The sequence below is a fragment of the Balaenoptera ricei genome, chromosome 2 (genome assembly GCF_028023285.1).
Source record: "Balaenoptera ricei isolate mBalRic1 chromosome 2, mBalRic1.hap2, whole genome shotgun sequence".
In the NCBI taxonomy this organism is placed as follows: Eukaryota; Metazoa; Chordata; class Mammalia; order Artiodactyla; family Balaenopteridae; genus Balaenoptera; species Balaenoptera ricei.
Window position 1 is genome coordinate 53,154,839 of NC_082640.1, and position 24,843 is coordinate 53,179,681.

Consider the following 24,843-nt stretch of genomic DNA (forward strand, 5'->3'; position numbering starts at 1 on the left):
AAGACAACTTGATTTTCTATAAGTAAGAGGCAACTATGAACAAAACACAGTTTGGTGAAGGCTTTTTGGTCAGTCCAAATGCACAAACATGGACTAGGTAAAGTGATCATGTGATGCTCTTCATCTATTTCCTCCCTTTCCTGCTTCTTACCTTAAGGACCCCAAAATGTTATTCTAGCCTGTTTAAAACCACTTTACTATGAACAAAATTGCATTCATCTCCTTTTTCTTCTGACATGAAAATTTATCCTTTGTAAGACCCCTAAAGCCTTTTTCTCTTTCTGTAGAAAATAAAGAACTGCATCAGTTATTTCCAGCTGATTTGACTAATATGTTAGCACCATCTAGTAAAGATATGAAAATATTCTTGGTTTCAGGAATCCTGGCAAGAGAGTGGAAGGATGGGGTTACCTGGGGTTCACGGCACATCCAACCCTCCAAGAAGGCTGTGGGAGGAGCTGAGACAGGAGGGCAGCCAAGGGTTGCATGCCCAACCTTTGTTGCTCACATAGGTGCAAGTTGGCCAGCAATTGTGATGAGCTTCATGGCCCAGTGTATCTTGATTATACCAGTGTACACTTACTGCAATGTTTCTCTTAGATTTTGCCTTCATATTAGAAAAAGACTGCATTTTAGGTGACACTTTTAGTGATTTGCCAATGGGTTTATGACTTAGCCTGGGTTCACCAGAAAACATATGCTGAGGCAAAATTGAAGTGCTATTGCTTTTCTAGGGTGTGTAATACTGATGAAAACAGGAGTGAAGGAAAAGGGGATCCAGGCATGGAAGGAGAGGGAAAAGAAAGGAGTTACTATGGCATCTCAGGACATTTCATAGGGAGAAATAGAGGGAGAATCATTTATCCCCTGGCTCCCATCTTCTATTCATCTAAGGTCCATCCCATGGATGGCAAACACTACAGTAATTTCAGATTGCACATTTGTGAGTACTGAGTAGGTCCTGTTGAATTTGGACCTCATTGCTAACTGAGAAGCCTGAAGATGGGAGATGAGAGACAATCAATGTGGACAGGTGGTGAGGGGTATGGATTTGTTCCCATGTAAAGCTGATCAGAGCTCTTGCAGAACTGCATGGTGAAGCAACAACTGGAATGAAAAATAAGGCCAAGATACTCAGAGACTTGCTGAAGCCAAGATCTGAGGTGTTACATGGTTGGATGACAATAACATTTGTAATGTTGTTTTCAAGTTTTAGAACATACAAAATAGTAGAAAGGGGGATCATTCTTGCTATGTTGTTGGTTTTTCTCAAGCACCTTATTCTCACTGTTTGTTTTCTATAGCCATGATCCCCAGCAGGGCATTTCTCTAAAAGAGGTACATGCAAACAGGAGAAATAGACTGAAACATGAATGTGGAGGGGAAGGTATGATAATGCAAATCTAATTTTCCTGATAATTCCATTGCACATGAACAGGACACAGAATACAAGTAGTTGTAAATAGATTTTTCCAGAAAATAATTAGGGAGCTAAATTTATCTCTTAACCTTATCTTAATACCAACCATTCAGCTTCTGTGGTCACATTTTATGTTCCAAAAATAAAATTGTTGATTTTTTTTAAAAAGGCAATGATATTTAAAATTAATGTCAGAAACATGCCAACTTGAGAACCAGGGCCTAGATTTAGATATTTACCCATATAAAGTCTTGACAATAGAAAAGAAAACCTTAAGCTTTGTAGAAAAAGTAATTAATACAGAGAAGCAGTTACCTATAATTAACCATTCATTAGGTCCTGGAATGGCCCAAGGTAGTCTATCAAGCAGAAAATGGACTTGATTTGTAAGTGTTGTTGGTTGACCACAAGTAGGAATGTGTAATCATCTTCATCAGTATTAGAAGTCTGAAGCACAGAGGACCATTCAGTAAAGAAAAATATATGACCTATGACTCTGGGTGAGCAGACATTCCTCAGGTACACAGTGGTGACATACAGGGCAGGGTGGACCGTGGTGCACGTCGGTCTGTTTCTTGGCCAAGGTGCAGGAGGTTCTCTTCTAAAATGAGAACCAAAGGATGGGGGCCAGTCATAGGGAAAACGAGGTTCCTTGCCTTATATTAAGAACCACGGACAGCTCCAGGCTGCACCAGAAAAGGCACATTATTTTCCCGTTCCTGGGATGATAGTCCAGGGTCTCCACGTCTTATTCGGACTCCGGCTTCCCGATAATAAAGCAAGAGTGCATATCCAGGCCTCTCTTTAACACTCCTTATAAATGTATTTATGTAAGTAGGGAGGGCCCAGTGCTCACATGAAATGTTCAGGGGGTGAGAGTGAGAGAAATAGTTTAAAGAACCAATTTAAAAAATGGTCTTATATTGCATAAATAATTAATCAGGCCGCCATGCAAGGGGCTGGATGGCGGGTCAGGCAGGAAAGCCTGGGGGTGGGGGCAGGGGCGGGGATCCCCGCATCGCTGTTAGAATGCTCGGTGACTGTGGGGGAGAGCGGATCCCACCCAGGTTAGGTCAGAGGAGCAGCGCCATGTGCTCCGGGATCCCGGCTCTCCTGCTGCCCATCTGGCTCTCCTGGACCCTGGGGACGCGAGGCTCAGAGCCCCGCAGGTGAGGTAGGGGCTTCCCCCGGGCCACGCAGCCTCCCTCTCTGCTCCGTAGCTCGCAGTCCCGCGGGCAGAGGCGCTCCACTGCACTCATGGGCTCGGCCTGAGCCGCAGCTGGGCGGGGGTCGTAACGAAGGGGTCGGGCCAGGGAGGGGGCGGGGGGAAGCGGAGAGCGTTTCCTTCGCGGTCTCTGCCCACGTCGCCGTCGCCGATGATCCCCTCCTTCCTGGGTCGCAAGGAGCCTAGAGGAGCTGGCAGCGCCAGCCCTGCCCCGCGCCGCGCAGCCGCGACTCCGGCTTGCTGTCCCCGGCCGGGCTTCGGGTCTCGCTCCGCAGCCGCCGAGGAAGGAGGCAGCGCTAAGGGCCCGGGCCCACCAGCCGCGGCGAGCGCGGGGGAGGGCCGGGTGCGCGGCACTGAGCGGCCGGCTCCGCGGGCTCGGCCTCCGGCTCGCCCTCTCTCCTCCCCCCTCCCCTGGCTCCCGCGCCTGCTGCTCCTCCTCTCCCCGCGCCCGCTCCTCCTCCTCCTCCCCTCCCCCTCCCCCTGCGCCCTCCTCCGCTCCGGGCCAGCGCGGCGGCGGCGGCAGCAGCAGGAGCAGCCCCGGCTGCGGGTCGCGACGGCGGCGGGGCGCCCCCTCCCCCGTGCCGGGGCGCGGCGGAGGGATGTGGGGCTTTGCGGGAGGAAGGCTTTTCGGCATCTTCTCGGCCCCAGTGCTGGTGGCGGTGGTGTGCTGCGCCCAGAGGTAGGGTCGCGGGTGGGTTGACGGGAAGCGGGCCGGGCGCCGGGCAGGACGCGCGGGTGTGCGCGCTGGGCGCTGGCGGGCGAGCCGCCGCCTGACCCAGCTCTCTCTGGCCCCCGTCCCTCCCGCAGCGTGAATGATCCTGGGAACATGTCCTTTGTGAAGGAGACGGTGGACAAGCTGTTGAAAGGCTACGACATTCGCCTAAGACCCGACTTCGGGGGTAAGTAGGGTGTGCGCGGCCGCTGCGGGCAGCGCGACCCACCGCGCTGGCGGCCTGGGTGGAGGAGGGAGGCGGGGGCCGCTTCCGCCGAGCTGCGGCGGGGTGGGGAGGGGGGCACTTCGCCTGCGCCCCCTCCTCGGATAGCCCCCCATCCTCAGAGCCGCTGCAGCCGGTGCCTGAGCCAGGCTGATCACCGTGTCGTGCGCTTCCCGCAGGTCCCCCGGTCTGCGTGGGGATGAACATCGACATCGCCAGCATAGACATGGTTTCCGAAGTCAACATGGTGAGTGCCTGCCCTCCCCAGGGCTGTCCCCGAGCCCCTGCCCCGCTGTCTGGGCCCACAGGCGTCCACAGTACCGGGCCAGAGGCCTCCTGCGCCGGGCTGAGCTTCCCGGGCCCGCAGAGGGAGCGGCGCTCTTGGGCGCAGGTCTCCTGTTCGTGAGGCTCCCTCCGCCCGCCTGAGTGCGCGGGGGTAGTCGTTGGCGTCAGAGACGCTCGGAGGGCGCACCCTTCCCGCCGTAGGAAGGGGTCCTGGGCTCACCCGAGGCTGGGCTTTCACCGCCGCCCTGGTGCTGCCAGCTCCTCCAGCCGTCGGTCCCCTGGTCCTGAGGCTGCCCCAGTGTCTTCTCGCCTCCTTAGCAACAGGCGCCGGGGAGCGGGGGAGGAGAGGAGAGTTGTGGGGGTGGCTCGTATTCTAGGTAAGAGCTGCTTAAGGGTTCCTTTGTTGTCTTTTGGAAAGAGGTGCTGGCCGCCGGAAAGCGCGGTGGGCGGTGGGTCTGTGTGTTCCTGGCTGTCTCGGGTCAGTTTCCTTGGTGTCAGTGGCTTTTCCGAGGGCAGGCTCGTGACAGTGAAACCCGGACCCCATCCACCAGGCTCTGTCGGAGGTGCTGACGGCCCGGGCGGCTCTGAGAACTGGAGGGCCTGGGCAGCCTACGGGCTTTCTCTGCCCGGAGAGTCGAAGGCGAGGGAACCAAGTGTCCCTTAGGGCTATGTTAACGGTGACGGGATTCAGTATTCCGACCTGTGGAAAGTGGAGGCCCGTGTCCCGAGGTGCGAAGTGGGTGTCACGGGCTTTTGCTCAGGATCCTTTAAGACAACAGGCAATAAGGAGAAAAATGACCCCTTTCATTTGTTAATTGAGCTGAAATACCAGGGGATTTGGAAACGGGTTTAAGTTTCTGTTGAGTGACACTTTAGAAATTATAAGAATGAGAATTTGGAAAAAATATATTTTTGGAAGAAATCGTTTGGCAACTTTTCTTTCTAAAATATAACACCGAGAATATAATGAGGCATGAGATAGACTCGATAGATTTCTCAAGTCTGTTGGACATCAGAGCCACATGGGCAAACTTGTTTTAAATGCATACTCCCAGGCTCTGATTATGATCCAGTGGTGTGGAGTGGAATCTTGGGGTCTCTGCATTTCAAACTAGTGCTCCAGATTTTTTTTAAGCAGGTGTTTTGTGAACAATATTTTGAGAAACATTGCAATAACATAGAAATGTTGTTTACAAATAAACTAAAACCATGATTGTTAAATAGACTGTTTAACAAGATATATGTAAAAGTATATACTAGTATGGATTTTGTAGAAAAAAATCTGACTACATGAAACTATATTTTTTATCAATTTTCACTCTTAACCTAAAGATTTTAAAATTATAATGTGTGATTTTAAAAAAAAGTAACTTTCTTTCAATGTATATCACTAAGGACATTTATATACAAGTGTTAATAATAAATAAATAAATAAATAAAGTGTTAATAATAAAAGCGTTAGCAAGAAACAGACTTTACATACATTACACTAAAAACATCATGTATATTTTACTTTTTGTAATTTTGTAAAAATAATTCTGTCAAAAATATGTTTTGTTTTATGGCCTTAAGGAAACAAGTTAATATATTCAAGATTTACTCTGTAGTCTGTGATTTTCTCTATTGGCAACTGCACAGTCTATAGAGAAGACAGTTTTGTACGGAAGTTAATCGACTTAGTGGATTTTTATGTCAAAAATTATTATATTGGATGTCAAATTATGGAGAGAATATACTGATGTGGCACTTTAAGAACTCTGTATAGTACTAAAACATTCAGGGGAATGGGGAGAATGTCTTGTTGCAGATCATTGCACATTTTCTTTGAATTAATATTTAAACTTAGTTATCCACTTGTTTAGACATCATGCTGATACTTAGTACCTTAAAAACTTCATATGTAATTGCCTAATTCATGCACTATGAATTGAGGTGTCCCAATTTTCTCTGGACCCAATAATAGAAAGACGAATCGAGGACACAAGCCATTATATTGGATAATCTTTAAGTGCATATCCCAAAGCCAGTAATTATGCATAATGTAGCCATAGTATACTTGTATGCCTTTTTTTTGCATTCTCATGATGGAAATTTTTGTGGTTCTCTACACTAAGTTTATTATAAAGAAAGACTGGGGATTGATGGGATGGGAGATTGAAGGCCATTGGACAGAATTACTGACTGGCATCTGAAATATCTTCCACAAGTGGATTGGTAAAACCATTCGCTAGAAAAATCTGATTTCCCTTAACTCATGATCAGGATCATAGCTCATGATCATAGCTATGATATTTGATTTTTTTTAATTGAAAGAACTTCAAATACAGCAATGATTAAGTATCATTTTGGAGGTAACATTTTATAGGGAAAGAACAGAGAGTATGTGAGCATAAGATTAAACCCATCACTCAATCATGTTGCTTAAAAACAATGAATTATATTTATGAGCTTCCTTAATCACCTTACTAGTTACACGAAACTAAGTGTTGTTAGCTTATGAAACTAAATAAGCAATGGTCTTGCTTTAAGGATGCTACAGCTAGTAGAGGAGATATGTCAAATAGTTGTAACAAAAGTAGGTGAGTCCCATTTAGAGGAACAAAAGAAAGGGGTATGGCCTAAGAGAGAGAGGGAAGGAAGGAGGGAGGGAAGGAGGCAGAAAGAGGGAGGGGGGGAGAGAGATATATTGAGATTACTTCTGACATGGAAAGCCTCATGAAAGAACTTAAGAAATGATATCTAAATTGGGTGGGTGAATAGTGGGGAATAGAATTGTGACTGGCATAGATAGAGGAGGATGTTCTGGGTTAGGGAAGAAATTGGCAAAACTACTGATGGATAGATCTGCAGGATAGGAGATTGTGAAGGAGAGACTCAAAAGATGAAATTGGAAAAGTAGGACAAATCCCTGTTCACCTAGGCCCTTCTCTGCCTTGCCAAGTGTTTCAGATGTTAATTTTCAAAAATTAAGGAGCCTGTAAATGTTTTTAAGCAGGTGATTGACATGATTTAAGATGTGGTTTAGGATGAATATTTTGGCCAAAATGTTAATTTAGATAGAGGAGTCAGAATGATGAGTTAGAAGAGCAAAGTTCACTAGAAAATTCAGGGTAAATGATCATGGAAAGTTGTTCTTTGAAATTTTCTTCTCAAAATTTCATAGATATGCTTTTGAAAACATATATTTAGTGAAATAAAGATTCCTTAATATCTGAAATAAAGATATGCAAAACATGTATATCTCAAGATGGGACAGATATGTGCTTGTCAGTGAGCATTTTGGGGGTGAATGTAAAGAATATTGTTACTTTTCTCTTTAAACTATTATAAAGCACAGTGTTTATCTATTGATGGTGCATATAGATAATGCCTCCAAATAATGCCTCTGACCTCAAAGAATTAAATAAATAGATACATTATGCATATCCGTGTATATGTCATCGTGCATTTTAGTGTTTTGTATTAACAATCTAAAAATGGATTTTAGTATTTTAATACTTAACATTATTTTGCCATAACATGTTTCACTGATAATGGAGATAGTCTACATTTCGATTTTTCCTAATCTTCTAATTTTTCTTTTCATGCACTTTTAAAAATTGATATAGTTAATTTACAATGTTGTGTTAGTTTCTAGTGTACAGCAAAGTGACTCAGTTATACATATATATGTATACATGTATATACATACATACATATATATATATTCTTTTTCAGATTCTCTTCCATTATAGGTTATTACAAGATATTGGGTATAGTTCCTTGTGCTATACAGTAGGTCCTTGTTGTTTACCTATTTTATATATAGTAATGTGTATATGATAATCCCAAACTCCTAATTTGCCACTTCTTACTTTTTAATTAGCTGACTTGACAGAAATCAAACAAAAAACCATTTTCTTTTACATAACTTCCCTTGTTCTCTAGCTCTTGTTTTAAAATTTCAGACAATCTTTTAAAACTATGCATGGTTAAGTAATTATTGAGATTTAGTTTACATATTACTTTCTTTTTTTTAAGTTTATTTATTTTTTATTTATTTATTTTTGGGTTTTTGTTGCTGTGTGCGGGCTTTCTCTAGTTGTGGCGAGTGGGAGCTACTCTTTGTTGCGGTGCGTAGGCTTCTCACTGCAGTGGCTTCTCTTGTTGCGGAGCACGGGCTCTAGGCATGTGGGCTTCAGTAGTTGTGGCGCACGGGCTCAGTAGTTGTGGCTCGTGGGCTCTACAGCGCAGGCTCAGTAGTTGTGCCACACGGGTTGAGTTGCTCAGCGGCATATGGGATCCTCCCGGAGGAGACTCAAACCCGTGTCCCCTGCACTGGCAGGCGGATTAAATGAGATTGTACTTATGGAAGAATACTGTCTACTGAAAACTTTTATATGCATGTGTTATAATTCTGGTGCTTAGCACTGGTCCAAGTGTGTGTTGAATAGATAGATGAAGGGATGAATAAGTGGACAAAAATTATTGAAAATATAGGAAATATAAGGAAATACTAAAAATAAAAATAACTAGGAAATTTTAATTTAAAAATAGTACTTTTTACTGAGACAGTGAAGCAGGTCTAGAACTCTTTAAAAAATCAATTAGTTAAAAAATAAAAACAGTATTTTAAAGTAGTCATATGAGTTCTTTTTTAATTTGAATGATTAGAAGAAGCCATTGTTTGATTTGTTAATTCAGAAATAAACTACACGTACTTGATTTCTACTTAATTAACTATAAAGTACTGAGAATATAAAGCTAGACTCAAACTCTAGTAATATAAATACTAATTTTCTATGATTTAACTTGTATTTTGTTATTATTCTGTACTTAATTCATCTATTAAAATTAGCTCATCCTGGGACTTCCCTGGTGGTGCTGTGGTTAAGAATCTGCCTGCCAATGCAGGGGACATGGGTTTGAGCCCTTGTCCGGGAAGATCCCACATGCTGTGGAGCAACTAAGCCCGTTCACCACAACTACTGAGCCTGCACTCTAGAGCCCGCGAGCCACAACTATTGAGCCCGTGTGCCACAACTACTGAAGCCCATGTGCCTAGAGCCCGTGGCCCGCAACAAGAGAAGTCACTGCAATGAGAAGCCCGTGCACTGCAATGAAGAGTAGCCCCACTCGCCGCAACTAGAGAAAAGCCCACGTGCAGCAACGAAGACCCAATGCAGCCAAAAAAAAGCTCATCCCAATGAAAATGTAACTACAGGGTTATTTTTTCTGACTTAATGCATATAAATCATAAATTATTGTCTTTTTTTTTTTTCAGTTGTGAGCTCCTTTTAGGTGACATATAATGTGTCTTTAGTTATTATGAGAAGTAGATTTGTCCCTTATGCTTGTTGTATTGTATTCCTTTGTCATTTATTGTATTTTCCTCTTATAAAATCCACTTGTTTTCTAATGTCTCAGTGTAAAATTAAGTATGGTACATAAGAACATGGTTTTAGCACATCTCAGCAAGCAGCTTTGGCACTGCATCACTGTAAAATGGGTGCAGTCTTACTCACGAACACAACACGTAAACATTTGCACTCATTTTGTCTTTCCCCTTTTCAGAAGAGTGGGAAAGAGGAGAGGGTTTCCCTGTATAGAGTGAGCTGGGATCACCTGGAGAATTCAGCTTTAGGCATATTCGATCAAACTTATGTTAATCAACTCCCCTCTTCGTGCTGCAGAATCTAGGGTTGCTCTGCCCGTAGTGAATGCTGAAGGGACACCCAGTGCCCAGTACCTGGCCAGGTCCTCAGGCAGAGGAGCTGAGTCCCAGGAGTCCAGCTGTGTGCTGAAAAGAGCCTAATGGGATTGGGAGTTTTGGGTCCTGTTTCCAGGTTTATGGGAACATCTAGCCTTAGGCAAGTCATTTAACACTCAGTAATTCAGTCTCAGGCTTCCCAGATGCCCATGGCATCCCCACAAAATTGCCAAAGTAATAGCACGAAGGGCTCAGCTCTACACAGAAAATTGAGGTAAAGACATCCACAGGATCACAGCCAAACAAACACGTTAGAGAACTGTCCTTACTGATTTCTCTGAAGAGGCTCTGGCTGCTTTCAGAGTTTGCATATGAATTGTTACTAGCATTTTAAAGGTTGGAAATGTGCTAATGCTCTTATTACCAAGTAAGCTGGGGGATGACTCAGCAGAAAGGAAAAAGTGTTTCTCTGACCCAGTTGGGTTTGGAAAACTGCTTACGTGGAAGGCACTCCATGGGTAAGGTACAATGAGCATGTTGGCATTTGGTTCCAGGTTGCTGCATTTAGGAGGTAAGATTGTTTATTGAGGACATTACTTTTCCCTGGCAGTGTGTTTCGTGCCTAAGTTATGATCAAACATCAGTGCTGGGGCACTGATAAGAAAGCATATAATGAACTTCAGAGGTGGATGAGAATAACCCTTACATAATACGTTCTTTATGAAGGGAGGTTTTTGTTTAATATTAGAAGGAATGGTATGGGGAGCAAAGAGAATGCTTTTTGTCTTTCCCCTCAGGGAGGTTGTAAAGCTTACATTGCTGCATCTCTTAAAAGATGGATCTTACACACATTTCCTTGTTGTGAGCAACCTCTTCCTAGAGCCTGTGCCAGGCTGAGGGATCCTATGTTGTACTGCACATAGAAGTAAGTATTTCGTTTGAATTAATGGCGTAAATCTGCTTATTTACATACTAAAAACTTTATGATTCTTACCAGTAAAGCAGTATGAATTCAGCATTTGATTTTGTACAATCTGATATCTGTAATAGCTCTCCTTTTCTTCCATTGGTAGCAGAACCCTTCTTTCTCCTATGGGTTCTGTATCATATCGTATATACTGTCATTGTGCTTTGAAGCCTACTGAACGTTTGTTTTAAATAAATGAAGCCTATTGACCATTTGGAATCTTTAAAATTTTCTTATAATACATGTTGAGGTGTAACTTAGGGAGATGACAGCTAACAACAGTTTTATGTCATTTATGTCATACTTCAGGTATTTTATCGTATTTGATCATCAAACATGATCAGTTTAGTGAAGTATATCTTATAGGTAGGTGTTAATCTCATCTCCATTGTTCAGGTGAGAAAATAGCCTCAGGAATAGCACTGACTTACTACAAAGGCAAAGCTGGGACTTGGTCCTATTTCTTTGTTCTTTCTACCTCATTATGCTACAGAGCAATAAAAAAGTGCTCTGTTAGGCCCTCATGAGATTTTACCTTTTTCCATGACCTTCATTACCATCTAAAGTGGATCTTCCAATTTACTTTTCCATGAACTCTTAGTCTTTCCTTATAACACTATCAAAGTGTTAAATATTCTGGTGTGCTTGTTTGCTTAGAGGCTTTCTTCTCCATTTTTCTCCCCCTTAAGACTGTAAGCTCCATCAGGCAGATCTGTGTCTAAGAACAGCCCTTGCATAGTGCTTGACACATGATAGGTATCATTCTTCATTCATATATTTTCTTTCAACCAATATCTAATATACACTAGTGTCTATATATATATAGCATCTATTAGATTTTGGTTGAAAGAAAATATATGAATGAAGAATGAATGAATGAATAAATATGTAAGTGCATGAATAAATAGGCAGATAGCTTTCCAATGAAATATTTTTATAACTCAGAATTTGGGCTCATGACCAAGAAGAACCTTTTATAGGCTAAATGTGATGTATATAGTTTTTACTTTAGGGGACTTAATTTGATCAGAATTTGTATAATTGTACACAGTATAATACTGTCAAGTGTCAAGTGTTGTCAAGTGACAGCTTGTCAAGCTGTCAAGTGTTCTATAGCAGTTACCCCCTTCACTGGAGAGCTTTTACCCTGATTTCAAAGCAGAAAAGAGGGAAGTATTGCAGTGGTTCTGTGATGTACAGCCTGTGTAAGGGTTAGTGTGTATATTTCAAACACCAGTCACTAGTGCCTTTGTACACTCAAAGTTTTGTGTCTAATTGGAAGTATATGTGGTTCGAACTTTTCTATATGATAGGGAAGTTTTGGTGGTTCTTCTTATATTGGGATTTATTGGGCTCTGCATTCCCTTTCTGATGGCCGCTCAGCAGTGCAGTGGAGCTGCATTGGTTTTCATTCGTTTGCTAGCTTTCCAGCACAGTTTACTTCTGGGCCATTTATGCCAGCCATTAAGAAGATTCTCTAGCTGCAAAATTGGGAAGACTAGGACTAAAATAGGTTTCATCTCTTGGCACTTTGCTCAGTCCTGTCAATTCAAGACGGAGAGCTAGCCTCCGATCTCTGTGGTGGGGGATGTATTGATAGAATTCTCTTATTCCCTTGGTTACCCAGAGACTGCATTAAGAAATAGAAGCCATTTGTAAACATTAATGCATGTATCCCTTTTTACATTTTTCCATTGAACTTAAGTATCACACAGAAGCGTTAATATAATTAACAAAAACCTTAGCATGCATGGAACTAACGTTTCAGATGAATAGGAATAAGATTAAGATATGAGAATGTCATAGTTCTTTAAAAACTCTAATTTGTGCTTGTCCATTCAATCTGAGAGAGGATATGGATTCTAATGATTACAACATCATCATATTTTACCTCAGTTCTACAATGAAAGAATTCCTTTTATGTAAAATATTTGCTAAATCCTAATTCATGACATGAAATACATTTGTTTTATTTTGAATTGACTTAAAAGGATAACAGAATTTACTGGTTTAAAGCTATATAACTGTGTTTGATACATATGTATAAAATGTTTGTTACTTAATTCAACACCACATCACTCTTCTTTTAAAATTTAATTTTTTGAATTAGACTTTACAATTGATAACTTTAATGAGTAGAGGGAACAACTTTTCTGGATCACCCATCATTACAAGTTGTTTGTGTGTGTGAATCTGTGAATCCATGCAAACCAAAAATTATTTTAAAAGAAACAACAATTTGAGTAATTCATTGTAATATCATTGATTTTTTTCCAATCCTGATGACTCTAAAAATCCATCTGAGAGATACATCCATATATCAGGTTGAAAGACTAAACTGGTCACCAAGCGCAGTGCCTGTCATGTAGAATATGCTTAGTAAATATTTGTTAAATGCATTTGTGTAGCACATGACCCTTGTGGTAAAGCTGTACGTTCTGTTTGTTTTATCGGAGAGATTCCCTTATTTGTATGTTTGTCAAGCACATAAAATTAACTGTAGCTTTACACATGAGGATTCCTGTGAACTTGTCACAGAAAAGACATCTGAATTATGGAAAACAGTGCCATTCCTATGGTCTAGACTAGTGGTTCGAAAGGTATAGACCAAGAAGCCTTCTGTGGTGTTGGATTGATTGCAGGGGTTGACACAGATAAGTGCCCTCCAAGCAAAATTTCTCATCATTGGTGTAGTCTGTGCTTTGCCTTTCAAAAGCAGTGTACATACTAGAAAGAGGCTGGGAATAACTGAGTGTATGAGGAGCAGGATTGATTGTGCTGTATTCCTTTTTATGCTGTTAAACATTCTGTGGATAATTCATTGGTGTGAGGCTATATTTGATTGGGCCATTGAATGAGTTTTCATTTCTGAATTTTTCCTTTGGCCCTGGGCACCAAAATTCCCTGTGAGAATGTAATTTCTTGTGGTATGGGCTAAAATAATGGTTGCTTAAGAGAACGCTGTTATATAGTGTACATGTATGCCCCATAATCAGTGTTTCTGCTCAAATAATATTGGAAATTATGTTAGAGATGTAAAATAGGTTTCTTTACTGTAGGAACTGTCAAGCCCTTTAATATGCTAATGATTTTTGTAAATCTTCAATAAGAGGGGTGAAGAATTCAATATTTAAAATATATGTTTGGGGATTTTTTTCTTTTTGAGGGGATGGTGGACCTTATTAACACTTATTCATGAAGTTTTCTGTAGAACACAGTTTAGGAAATGTGGGTCTAACCCATTGAATTAGAATGAGCTTTAATACGGCCAGTCCTCAGGAATGATAACTGAGAAAATTACTGCATTAACAAAGCCTATTCTGGTGACCATGTCCAAACAGCACAGAAGATACAATTTTGACAAAAAATGTATCAGTGCATATGGGAATGGGTAATATTTTCTGGAAATGAAGATTAAGCATTTCATAATTAGATTGATAAAAAACACAAAGATTTTCTTCTATAACAATACTCTCTGTCACACTGAAGGAAGATCTGTGTTTCAAGCCTTCTTGTTTTCTTGTAAATATTACAAGAGTAAATGATATAGAAGCAGAGAGAGTTGTGTTGAGCAAGAGAGGATGCAAAAAAGGCTCTTGGGACAACAATAGTAGGTTAATTTTGAGAACAAAATATGTCTCTTTGAGGCTGTTGGGCTTAACCAGTGCTTTCTTGGAAGGCTGGAGATTCCTTCTTGGGGCAGGAATAACAGGCAGTGCTGTGATTCTGCATTCCACTAGGGAGGGTTGACATGTATCTTTGAATATATTACATTGCATAAACAGATATTTATTATAATCTACAATACATATTATATATAATGAAATTATATAGTATACTGTATATTATATAATTTATGTTATTCATATTTATATGTAAAATAAGATTCTCTTTAAAAATAAGATTCTCTTTGGTTGAAAGGTTCTGGTGATAAACATTTTAACATCCCCTGGAGTAAGACATCTCTAAAATTCCCTGTATGACTAATTCTCTATAGTTCTATGAAGAGTCTATACATGTTCATGAATAGTCAGTGACAACAGCCCAGAGGGCAGATGCATCTTCTGGACTGTTCCAGAACCACAGGAATATTATAACAGGGCAGTATTGCTCAGGCAGCACTGGGGAGGCACCACTGGGGATCTGGGCTTGACTGGTAATAATGGGTGAGGAAACCAAAGTAGATCCAGAAATGTAAAGAGATGCAAAAGTGTTAATTGATTATAAGGATAATAGGTTTTGTTTGTTTGTTTGTTTGTTTCTGGCATTTAGGAGCATAGGGAGCTGGTTTAAAAAAGGAGGGCTCTTGTTTTGGAAATATTATATATCTATAGATTTTTTCCCCCTAAGTCATGCTTTATTTATCATTACACTCTATTGTCCCAAAGCTTTTGTTTATGATTGAAAAGCTAGTCTCAAAGCTTGAGCAAACTCTTTAGAATTTTAATTATCTAGGTAATTTCCTTAGTACTCCAGGCTATTTTACCTTTAGAGACCACAGGGGGTCTAACTGTCAAGATTGCCCTTGGCAGTGGAAAAGAGTTGGTTGTCAGAACTCTCAGATTACAAAGGGTTTGTCTTAACTTTGGCAATTATTCAGACTCAGTGGTCTTCAATCTGATCTTTTTTTTTTTTTAACAAGCATATTAAAATTGATTCTTTAAGTTGCCTTCTAGCTCTGATTTCTGTGGTTTCTTAGAGTCTGTGAGCAGTTAAAAACATAAGGGACCTTCTGTTTGCATTACACAGACCGCTGCTTCTTATCATTTGATACTGTGTGTAGTTTAATTGGGTATCCTAGTGGTGGTCATCTGGCAGCTTGCAGCCTTATAGTCAAAGCATGGCCCATTTTCCCCAAGTTATCTGTGCTGTGTGCTGCAAACCTGGGACATGTCGTACATAAGCAGTGAGATTTACAGTCTGTACCCATGCTCATTAATTTTTGTGTTTCAAACATGGTGTTGTTTAGTTTTTGGTCTGAATTCAGAGTCACTAATTTATGAGTGAAAACTAGCGGGCTGTTAAAATGCTTCTGTTTTATCCAAACCATGACCTTTCCATTATCATCTAAGAAAAATAAGTCAATTTGGAAATGTCAGTTAATGCCCAATAGGGTACCAAATTGTCCATATTCAGATTTTTCAAAAATTCTACATGAATGTAATTCATGCAACAGTTTTGAGTCTTCTGTGGTATTTCTGTGACATAATTTTAATATTGCTTGAGTTCATAGTCCAGTCAGAAAGGAAGAGGGTGTGGGCTGAGTCAGAGTTACCTGTACTGCCCTCAATCAGTTTGGGATGATTAGCCAGCATTTCGTGAAGATAACTGTAAGCTTAGACCTCAAAGGTAGTTGCATATTGTGGCCTCTCTACAAAAAAATAAAGTTTTTACCATGTTCTACCTCTTTCTTGATTCCTTGCCTCATTTAAGGCAAAATTATTATACATAAAATCCAAGCAAGAAAACCTGTGTAGATATAGGGATAAAGACTTGGGCTTGCCTGAACTAGAGATTGCAGAATGAGATACGTAAAATTGTTTAATTTTATTCTGAAAGAGGAAAAATGTGGTTGTGCAAATTATTATATAACTAGGAAATTACCTATTTAAAATTATATAGATCAAAATGTATAGTGTGACTCAAACTTGGATGTAATCAATGACCAAAAAAATGTTAATAATTTTCAAAGTGTTTACTTCATATTTATTTACTGTAGGTGAAATCCTGCTAATAATGGATTGCAGTATCTGGTTAGGAGAAATTGTAGCACAGTAAAGACAGTAAATAACTGATTTCCTAACTTAGCACTTTGAAATAATTTATCTACAGTGGTAGCCCCACGCATAGATGTTCCTCAAAGTTTTTTTTTTTTCCTTTCTTTCTCTCCCAGAGCAAGAGGGGTATGGCAGCTAGTCTGGACTAGCAAAGTTCAGACATTAAAAGGGGAGACACTTTGTTCCAAGTGTAATTGAATTAGTGCACCTTGGGTAACACCAACTCTGAGGACCAGTGGGGGTACAGGTCCTGGGCATTAGCTGGTTTACTAAGATTAAGGTGAAAAGGTCAAATAAGGGAGGTAGATGTCCTTCCTAGTCTCTCGGCTACCTATCTGAATGACATCTCCCCTGATGAGATAAGAAATGGGGGTCTTACCTGCCAGTTTTTCTCTCCATTTATCTTTCTGGGATTTTGAATGAAAAATTTTGATACCACAAGCATCAGATTGGCTCAGTAATTTCTCTCCTTTTATCATATCTTTCAGTTTCTAAAACTATTAAGGAAAAGCCTCTTTTTTTTTCTCCAACATACTTCAGAGGAAAACGGAATGAAATTTGTTAAACAAAGGCTGACAGGAAAGCAAGCATCTATTAATTGACATCCAATTTCCTGATATGCCAACCTTTGCCCAAGACTGTACTTGATTATGCAATAATGTGCAAACAGAATATCGGAATTTACTCATGCTATAGTATTAATAGAAACTGTCAGTTACCCAGGGGAAGGACTCACACATCAGTTTCACATATTACTGAACTATTGGGTTGGCCAAAAAGTTCGTTCCGGTTTTTTCATAACATCTTATGTTATAAGATGTTATGGAAAAACCCAAAAGAACTTTTTGGCCAACCCAATATTTTCTGTCAGGTAAGTGTGAGTGTTTCTAGATCACACTTCTGTAGAGATTTTTTTGTGTGACTATTTACATTGTAATAGAAATGGTGAGACCGATAATCATGACAAAACTCTGAAATAGAAAACATAGAATTCTGTCATACTGACAGTAGAGCCTGTTGCGATGGTAGAAAAGGGGAGTGTAAGGGGCCGATTTTGTGAATATTTATGGTGGAACACTACTTTCGTTGCTTCAGAGTGAAGTGCTATATCTAATTTACACTTATTCTAATAGGTTAGTCCAAGATAAGCTGTATGTATAGATTTTTAAAGTTCCAGGCTTATCAAAGCACCTTGCATTCGTAAGTCAACTCTGGAACTAGTCGGGGAGAGGCAATGCAATGAATTTTTCCTTTTTTAATTCTCAAAATAACTAATATCACGTAATAATTCCTCTTGTGTTGTCTTTCATGGCTTTTTGGTTCACCTGTTCTGTGCTGATGAGCATATTCTTGTGCTGTCTCCTTCACTCTAAATGCTTCAGATTTAAGAGGTGACTTAACTAGTGTATAACTGCTCTCATACGCCAAAGAAACACTCAGCATCATAGATCCAAATGATAATAGTTTGGGCTTTTCCACCTGTCTCCAGTTTAGCACATCTTTTCACGTTGCCTCTGGCACTTCAGACTTGAAACTCTGGCAAGCACTCAGCGCCACATGAGGTTGTGCAGAAACTCAGGAGGAGAGGGTGCTTGCCTGGAGCTCAGGAGTGAGTCACTCAATAATCATCAACCTGTGCAGATGTGGGAGGACAGTGACAGTGAAGGTGGGGATGAGGAAAGAGGAGACACTGAGAGTGTTCTGAAAAGCAGTTTGGAGGAAAGTGAATAGGACTAGATGGCATGGAAAAGACATAAGGGAGCTATGGGTGGGATTGAAATAGCAAAACATGATAAAAGTGTTACAAGAAACTGGATTTTTGATTCTTTAAATACTTGCGATACTGGGACATTTGGTCATGTTTAATTAAAAAATAGATATATGCCAGTTTGTACTGTGCAAAAGAAGAATTAAATTGTTTACTTCTGCTCTTCTTACATTTTCCTTTGAAAAACTGGAACCACTGGGGGTGTTTGAGTCCCTGAATTGGAGCCCATCATCCTCCTGGGGGGCAGCTGCCCAAGGTACAGAGTCACTAAGAGGGTTTACAATCTGCTCAGAACCTGTGCTGAAACCCCAGGTGTTTTCAGAGCTGCAGGCCTTACCGGACACTTTGATGCATGTTCTTTTCAGGTGTGATGGGAGGGAGGCAAGCAGGAAGGAGAATCTTTAAATGAGAAGGAAGGCAGAAATTCTCCCTTATCCAGCTGTAAATGATCAGAACACCCATGGATTTTTATACATAACACAGGTGACTTTGTGTTTGCATTCCATGTTCTTTAACATTGGGTCAGGTGCAGGAGTGTTCTCTGACTTTATATTGTGAAAAGAAGGCCCACGTGGCTGGAGATGTCAGTATGACTGCCTGTTGAGAACTTAGGTACTCACTGCACCTTTACTGCTTTCACAAAATAGTGTCCACTGTTTTCCAAAATTAAAAAAAAAAATTAGTTGCCCACTAAGAAAATTTAGAACAGATATAAAAATACATTTGGATGTATTTCTTTTGGTTTTTTTCATGCACATATGATATGTATGTACTATTTTTTACACACTGTATGCATAAGTTATTATCATGCTTTTCCATGTAACTTTATGTTATAGACACTTCCATGCCACTGAACATATTTTACTGATATTTTAAAAACTGTATGGTATTTCCTTGCATGGCTGAATAATATTGTTAATATTTTCCTATTGAATATTTAGGCTACTTGCTAGACTAAATAGTATTTTGATGAATATCCTTGGGCGTGAATTATTATGCATATTTTCCTTGAGAAACATTTCATTAAGTAGGATTACTAAGTCAAATAGTATGAATATTTTTAAGGTGTTTGAGACACATAACTGAGTAGCTTTCAAGTAAGGATCTGCTGGTTTGGGGTCCCACTGATTTGCCTAAAAAATGTTTTATAGCTAATATTCTAGAATAAGTGTATCTTTTGGTAAATGGAAAGAGAATAATAGCTCACAAAATTGAGTTAAACCCCAAAACTATTCTTAACTTTACCATGACTCCAACACAACGTCATCTAACAAGAAAAATATACAAATAATTTGGCTTTATATTAAAATTGACTTTATCTTAATTTTATATTTGGTATTCTGATATATATGTAAGGAACAGCACAAGTTCAGGTCACTGTTTTGAATGAAATAGAATAAATTCTAATTCCCCAAATAACTTTTACATTTGAATACTAGAATTTTCTCAGAAATCATGCCTAAGAAATTGGAAAAAAAAATTATTGTTAGGGGTTTTGAGGTCACAGTTGACCATTTTTACCTGGAAGCCCACATTATCAGATTTTACCAAGACACTTAAAATTCAACGTAGCCCCATATTTAATCTCAATAACCGGGCAGAGCCTTAATCCTTTGTGTGTTAAAGTATGTGGGGCCCCTGGCAAGTGTGGGGAAGTTGAGGGGCCTGGTGTGGGCGGGGCTGGCGTGGCATGGGCGGGGCCTCGTGTGTGCAGAGCGCAGTGAGGCTGATACGAAGGGCGCATCTGATTAATCTGAGGTTTTGTTCAATGAAGTATTAACTTTACCTACATGGGTAACATTTTTAGGGGACTATTTTCCATAGTTAATGAGGAAAAAATCAGATAAAATTTAATCTAATCCAAAGTTTGCTCTACTGATGCAGAGAAAAAAAATTAAGTGATCATTAACATTTAATCGGAAAAGAATTTAAATCCAAATTATATTTGGATTTTTCCACGTCGATTATGAGATGAATGGGTAACCATTTTTCCTCACTGCCCTGATTTGAATCCTGCCATCATGCCCAGAAATAGCATCTCAGTGAAAGTCATTCAGGAACAGCCCCATATTTATAAAAATTTATAAAAAGTTTCACCTACCCCTGAGCTTTATTATTTTTAATCTTCTTTCTACATGAAGGTCACACATTTGACCAAAGGAGCCGTCTGCTTTTGAGAAGACTCTTTTCACTGTCCACTTGTCTTTCTTTCCCATTCTTCTGCACTGTCAGCAATTTTAGTTTTATTTGTCCTTAAGCACTGGTTCTACCTCTCATCCTAGACACCAAAGAAACCTATTTCAAGTTTCTCTAGCCCTTTAACATCATGCTTGTGTTTAGCTTTTGCCCAGCCTTCAAAACGATGTTGGTCAAAGTGTCACAAGCCTATCCACTAGAAGAATGTCTCTGACCACAAGAAGTCTCCCAGTAATTTTATTATTTAATGTTCATTGTCTTCTCTATGCAGAGCGTTCTCTCCACTTAAGGCCTCCATTCTCACTTCCCATCTTTCCTTGCAGTTGAACTCAAATTTTGTTTCCCTCAGAAGATTACAATGTGGGCTTGCAGGATGCAGGGGCCCTTCCTCCGTGTCTTTCTCAGAGGAAGATGTTTCTCCTCCCATCAGAAATTATTCTTGCTCTCTCTGCTCTGCATTTTGGCTTTTCCTGTGCCCACATTTGCTGTCTCCTTTGCAACATATCTCCCTCTTCGTTAGGCTCTTTCCTGTAGTCTTCCTATAGGAAAAAGAAAGTATCTGTATATAAAAGAGACACTCCAAGCCCTTCCCTTGACTGTGCTGCCCCTAACTGTTGAATTCTCTTTTACAGCCATTTTCCTCAACCATATGTTTCTGGACACTGTTTCTGGGATGAGTATCAACCTGTAGCCCTTGCCTGTATCCTCGCTGGTGGGTGCTGGGGGCTGTGTGTGTAAATGTGGTGATCAGGGATTACTCTCCTGCATATCAAATCTTGGTCAGCTAGGCCTCGTGAATTGTGATTTTCCACCTTGTCATTGATCCTGAAGATAATTTTCATCTCTTTCCTCTTTCTCTAGTATCTAATTATTCATCAAGTCTTGCACAGTAATTTTGATAATGTTTTGAAGACTCCTTTTTTTCCATGACCCTAGTTTGGAGCCCTCAAATGCAGGGATCTATGATCTGTCTTAAGTCTGTTATTATCCTCTGTTCTGGTTCCACTTGTGCAGTATGACCACTCCGTTCTTCCTGTCCTTTCCAGGATGGGAGCCCCTAATGGCTCTAGAGTGCCTGCTGGGTGTGGTAGAATGGGGTGACTAGAGTTAATGTCCACCGTGGCTGGGATGCTAAGATTAAGAACCAGCTCCAGGATCTGGGGGGAAGTTCCTGTGGGCTGTGTCAATGGACATCTTCTCAGCCTCAAGGGAAGAGATTGGAGCTATTTTGAGGTTCTCAGTACATATCAGAGCCTTTGCCATTTGGTTAGTACAAGGGGCAGGATTTAGGGTTCTTCCTGAGAAAATGCAAGAACAAAAGAAGTGATGGCCCTGGATGACTGTGTTGAGTATGGACTTGACACTGGGGCCTCGAAGAGTTGAAGAGCAAAGCTCTTACCTTGATAAGCCCAATTAGCCCTATGTTTACCCAACTTCAGTTTATTCTAATCCTTAGCACAGTGTTAACGTATTGGTCTCAAACTATTTCACTTGTAGATTTCCTCCCTTTGCCATGTTATGTATCCCTTTACTTCCATATATTCCATACTATCAGCCATAAATAGATGTTTTAAAACTGAGTTTTTTTATACTCCAATAAAGAGCTATTAAAAAAAAAAGTGAGTATTGATAGTGATTCTATTCTGATTGTGGAGATGGCCAGAGGCAGACAAGGACCTATTCTCTCCAAGGATACCAACACCATAAAGAATGCTGTGGGGCAAACATGGAACCATTAAAAACACTCATTACAGAGAGCACACAATGAGTGGGAGGGAGTAATTGTGAAATTGTGAGAGTCAGCAGGACACAGTCCATGGACTCTTCTCCCCCTTAAATCATCACTTTTACCCTGGGTAACTACACGGTTAAAAAGGAGAATCTCAGAAATAAGAGATGGAAAGAAAGAGTGGGTGTTAGAAAGAGGTTCTTGGTCTGCTAGTTAAGTAACACTGTGTTGTTGAATTAAAAAAAATATTTCAAAGTATGCTTTTTTATACAGAAAATTGTATTTCTTAGGAGGAGCAAGGGTGCTGTCTCGGCTAAAAGTCTACATTTAATGTGTACTCTCTTTTCTTGCCAAGTACCAATTAGAAATCAGGTTACATAGCCTATCAGTCAATTAGGGATGGAGATAAGGCTTTCTGAGTGTGGTGTAAAAACATAGATTTTATTTCTAAAAAAGTAAAAAGCTGAAATTAGCTAGAAAAGGAACAAATTTGACAGTTTAAAATCTAGAGAAGTGGTGGTGAGATTAGTGCTCTAGCCAAATTTCATTTACTGGGATGCTGAATCAACAGCAGAACAGACCCTCAAGAAGTAATGAGTTCGATATATCAGTGATTATTTTTTCAGGGAACTTGGATAATATTGGGATATGATGAAAATTAGGAGCCAAACATCAAATTGCAAATTAGGAGGAGGAGGTGGAGAGGTGGTTAGTTTAAGATCCTTTATCTCATGACCTTCTATGTCTAGAGAGCTCTCTTACACTGAAGGGAATCTGATCACTGCTCTATTATTACTGTTGGGCCTTGTTCCAGGAGTTGGAAACCATAGACTTTGGAACAATGCACCTTTCCATCTGCAGTTGTTCTGGACACATTCCAATGCATTTCTAGTTTGAATTTCTACATTGTTGCCAGTGTTGTCAGTTGATATTTAAAAGGTTATTATGATATTTTAAATATTTGATTAACATGAATTGTAAACTATGGTTTGTTAAGGAAAGAAAGGAAGGAATCCCATGAATTCTGGATAACTTTATCATCAAACACTTTTTTTTTGAATTTGCTAGAATGAATACAAATGCTCAGATTTTGGAGAACTCTTACAAAATGCATTGTATAACTTTCAACATTAGTAGTTCATGAATTTTCCGTAATCTAGAAAGATTTTGAAAAACTAGAGATTTCACTATTCCCAGATGCTAATTACATTTTATAAAACATAATTTTTGCAGAAAAAAAGAGCAAAATGCTTCATTGTTATGAGTAGAACTTAAGAAAAAGGTTGATTTATCATAATGAAATCTTAAAATAAACAAGCTTTGGAAAACATTTATAATTCATAATATTTCTGAGCTTCAGTATATTCTTAGCAAAAATATAGGTTATCACATCTCTGGCAGTTTTCTCCCATTCATGAGGTAAGCATTTCATGAAATTCTCTTTCTTCAACTTAATAGGGTCATTTTACTCTAAAACAGCTCCTTATGTTAACTTTTCTCTTCATAATCAACAATAGCTTACTTAAATCTAATGTAAATTCCATATTTTAGTTAATCTTGAATTCACTTGTCTCTGTGTGTTCAGCCTGCCTCTTATTATTTAACTGAGATGCTGCAAAGATGGGTACCATGCCAGCTGGTTCCTTCACTTGGTAGAAAACAAAGCAATTATTAAAGGCATAGTTTATATTTTTCATAAGAAAATAAATTCACATTCCCATTTTGTCATGTAGTTTCCCAGTCTGTGTTGGCAGTACCTTATTGTTGTCTGAGCAGTTTCATTTAGAAAGAATTTGAAGGGCAGTATCTAGGCAGTGAATGGGGTCTAAGCCTTAATGTTCTACTACTGCTAACTGAGGGCTTGGGTTGAATGAATAATTTACATCCATAGATTATTATTTTTTTAATAAATTTATTTATTTTATTTCTTTATTTTTGGCTGCATTGGGTCTTTGTTGCTGTGCATGGGCTTTCTGTAGTTGTGGTGAGTGGGGGCTGCTCTTCATTGTGGTGCACGGGTTTCTCATTGCGGTGGCTTCTCTTGTTGCAGAGTACGGGCTCTAGGTGTGCAGGCTTCAGTAGTTATGGCATGCGGGCTCAGTAGTTGTAGCACGCGGGCTCTAGAGCGCAGGCTCAGTAGTTGTGGTGCATGGGCTTAGTTGCTCCGCGGCATGTGGGATCTTCCTGGACCAGGGCTTGAACCTGTGTCCCCTACATTGGCAGGTGGATTCTTAACCACTGTGCCACCAGGGGAGCCCCATCCATAGATTATTGAAAACCTCATGTTAGTAAGTAGTTTCAAGTTCTTTCACTGGACCTCTTCCAGAGTTGCTAATGAGTAGCAAATGGACTGATTTTGAATTCTAGCTCCTTCTATTTCCTTGCTTTCTTTCTGGTAGAGGTGCTAATAAGCAAGAATGCAACTAAAAGGCGTGAAGACAGAAGGGAAGAATTAAATGAAACTGGTTTTTAAAAACCTCTAAACAGATTTCCAATTCCAGCCAAGATGGAGTAGCCTCGTTCCTCCTAGTCTTCCCTCTTACAACTGAAAAACCCGGATCATAATCCAAAAACAGGAAGATTCTGAAGGTTGAAAGAAGAAGGTTGATTGCCTGTGGACCTCAGGACATGGGCAGTGACTTGGTATTGAGTTCCCTAGGTCTTCTTTTTGCCTTTCATGGGTTCCAGAGAGTATACTGGAAAGCCTACTGCCTAGAAATGCCAACAACAGAGAAAAAAAACTCCAAAAAAGCTTCTTAGCCAAATGATCAGGAGAAGGATGGCCTAACAGAAACAGAAACTTTTTGATAATACCTATCCTATTTCAGCCAAACACCAATCAAAAAAGGACA

At 40.1% G+C, this 24,843-nt stretch overlaps 1 protein-coding gene across 3 annotated transcripts in view; it reads left to right on the plus strand.

Annotated features, from left to right (window-relative positions):
• Positions 1-2,509: 2,509 nt before the first annotated feature.
• GABRB3 (gamma-aminobutyric acid type A receptor subunit beta3) overlaps positions 2,510-24,843 on the plus strand; it is a 221,547-nt gene continuing 199,213 nt past the window's right edge. The window contains exons 1-3 of one of the 3 annotated variants that reach the window (XM_059915415.1): positions 2,510-2,589; positions 3,453-3,544; positions 3,760-3,827. In XM_059915415.1, the coding sequence (XP_059771398.1) occupies positions 2,510-2,589; positions 3,453-3,544; positions 3,760-3,827 (240 nt within the window). Of the gene's footprint in view, positions 2,590-3,244; positions 3,325-3,452; positions 3,545-3,759; positions 3,828-24,843 lie in introns of those variants that run through there. The other 2 variants (XM_059915413.1, XM_059915416.1) reach the window with 2 other exon arrangements.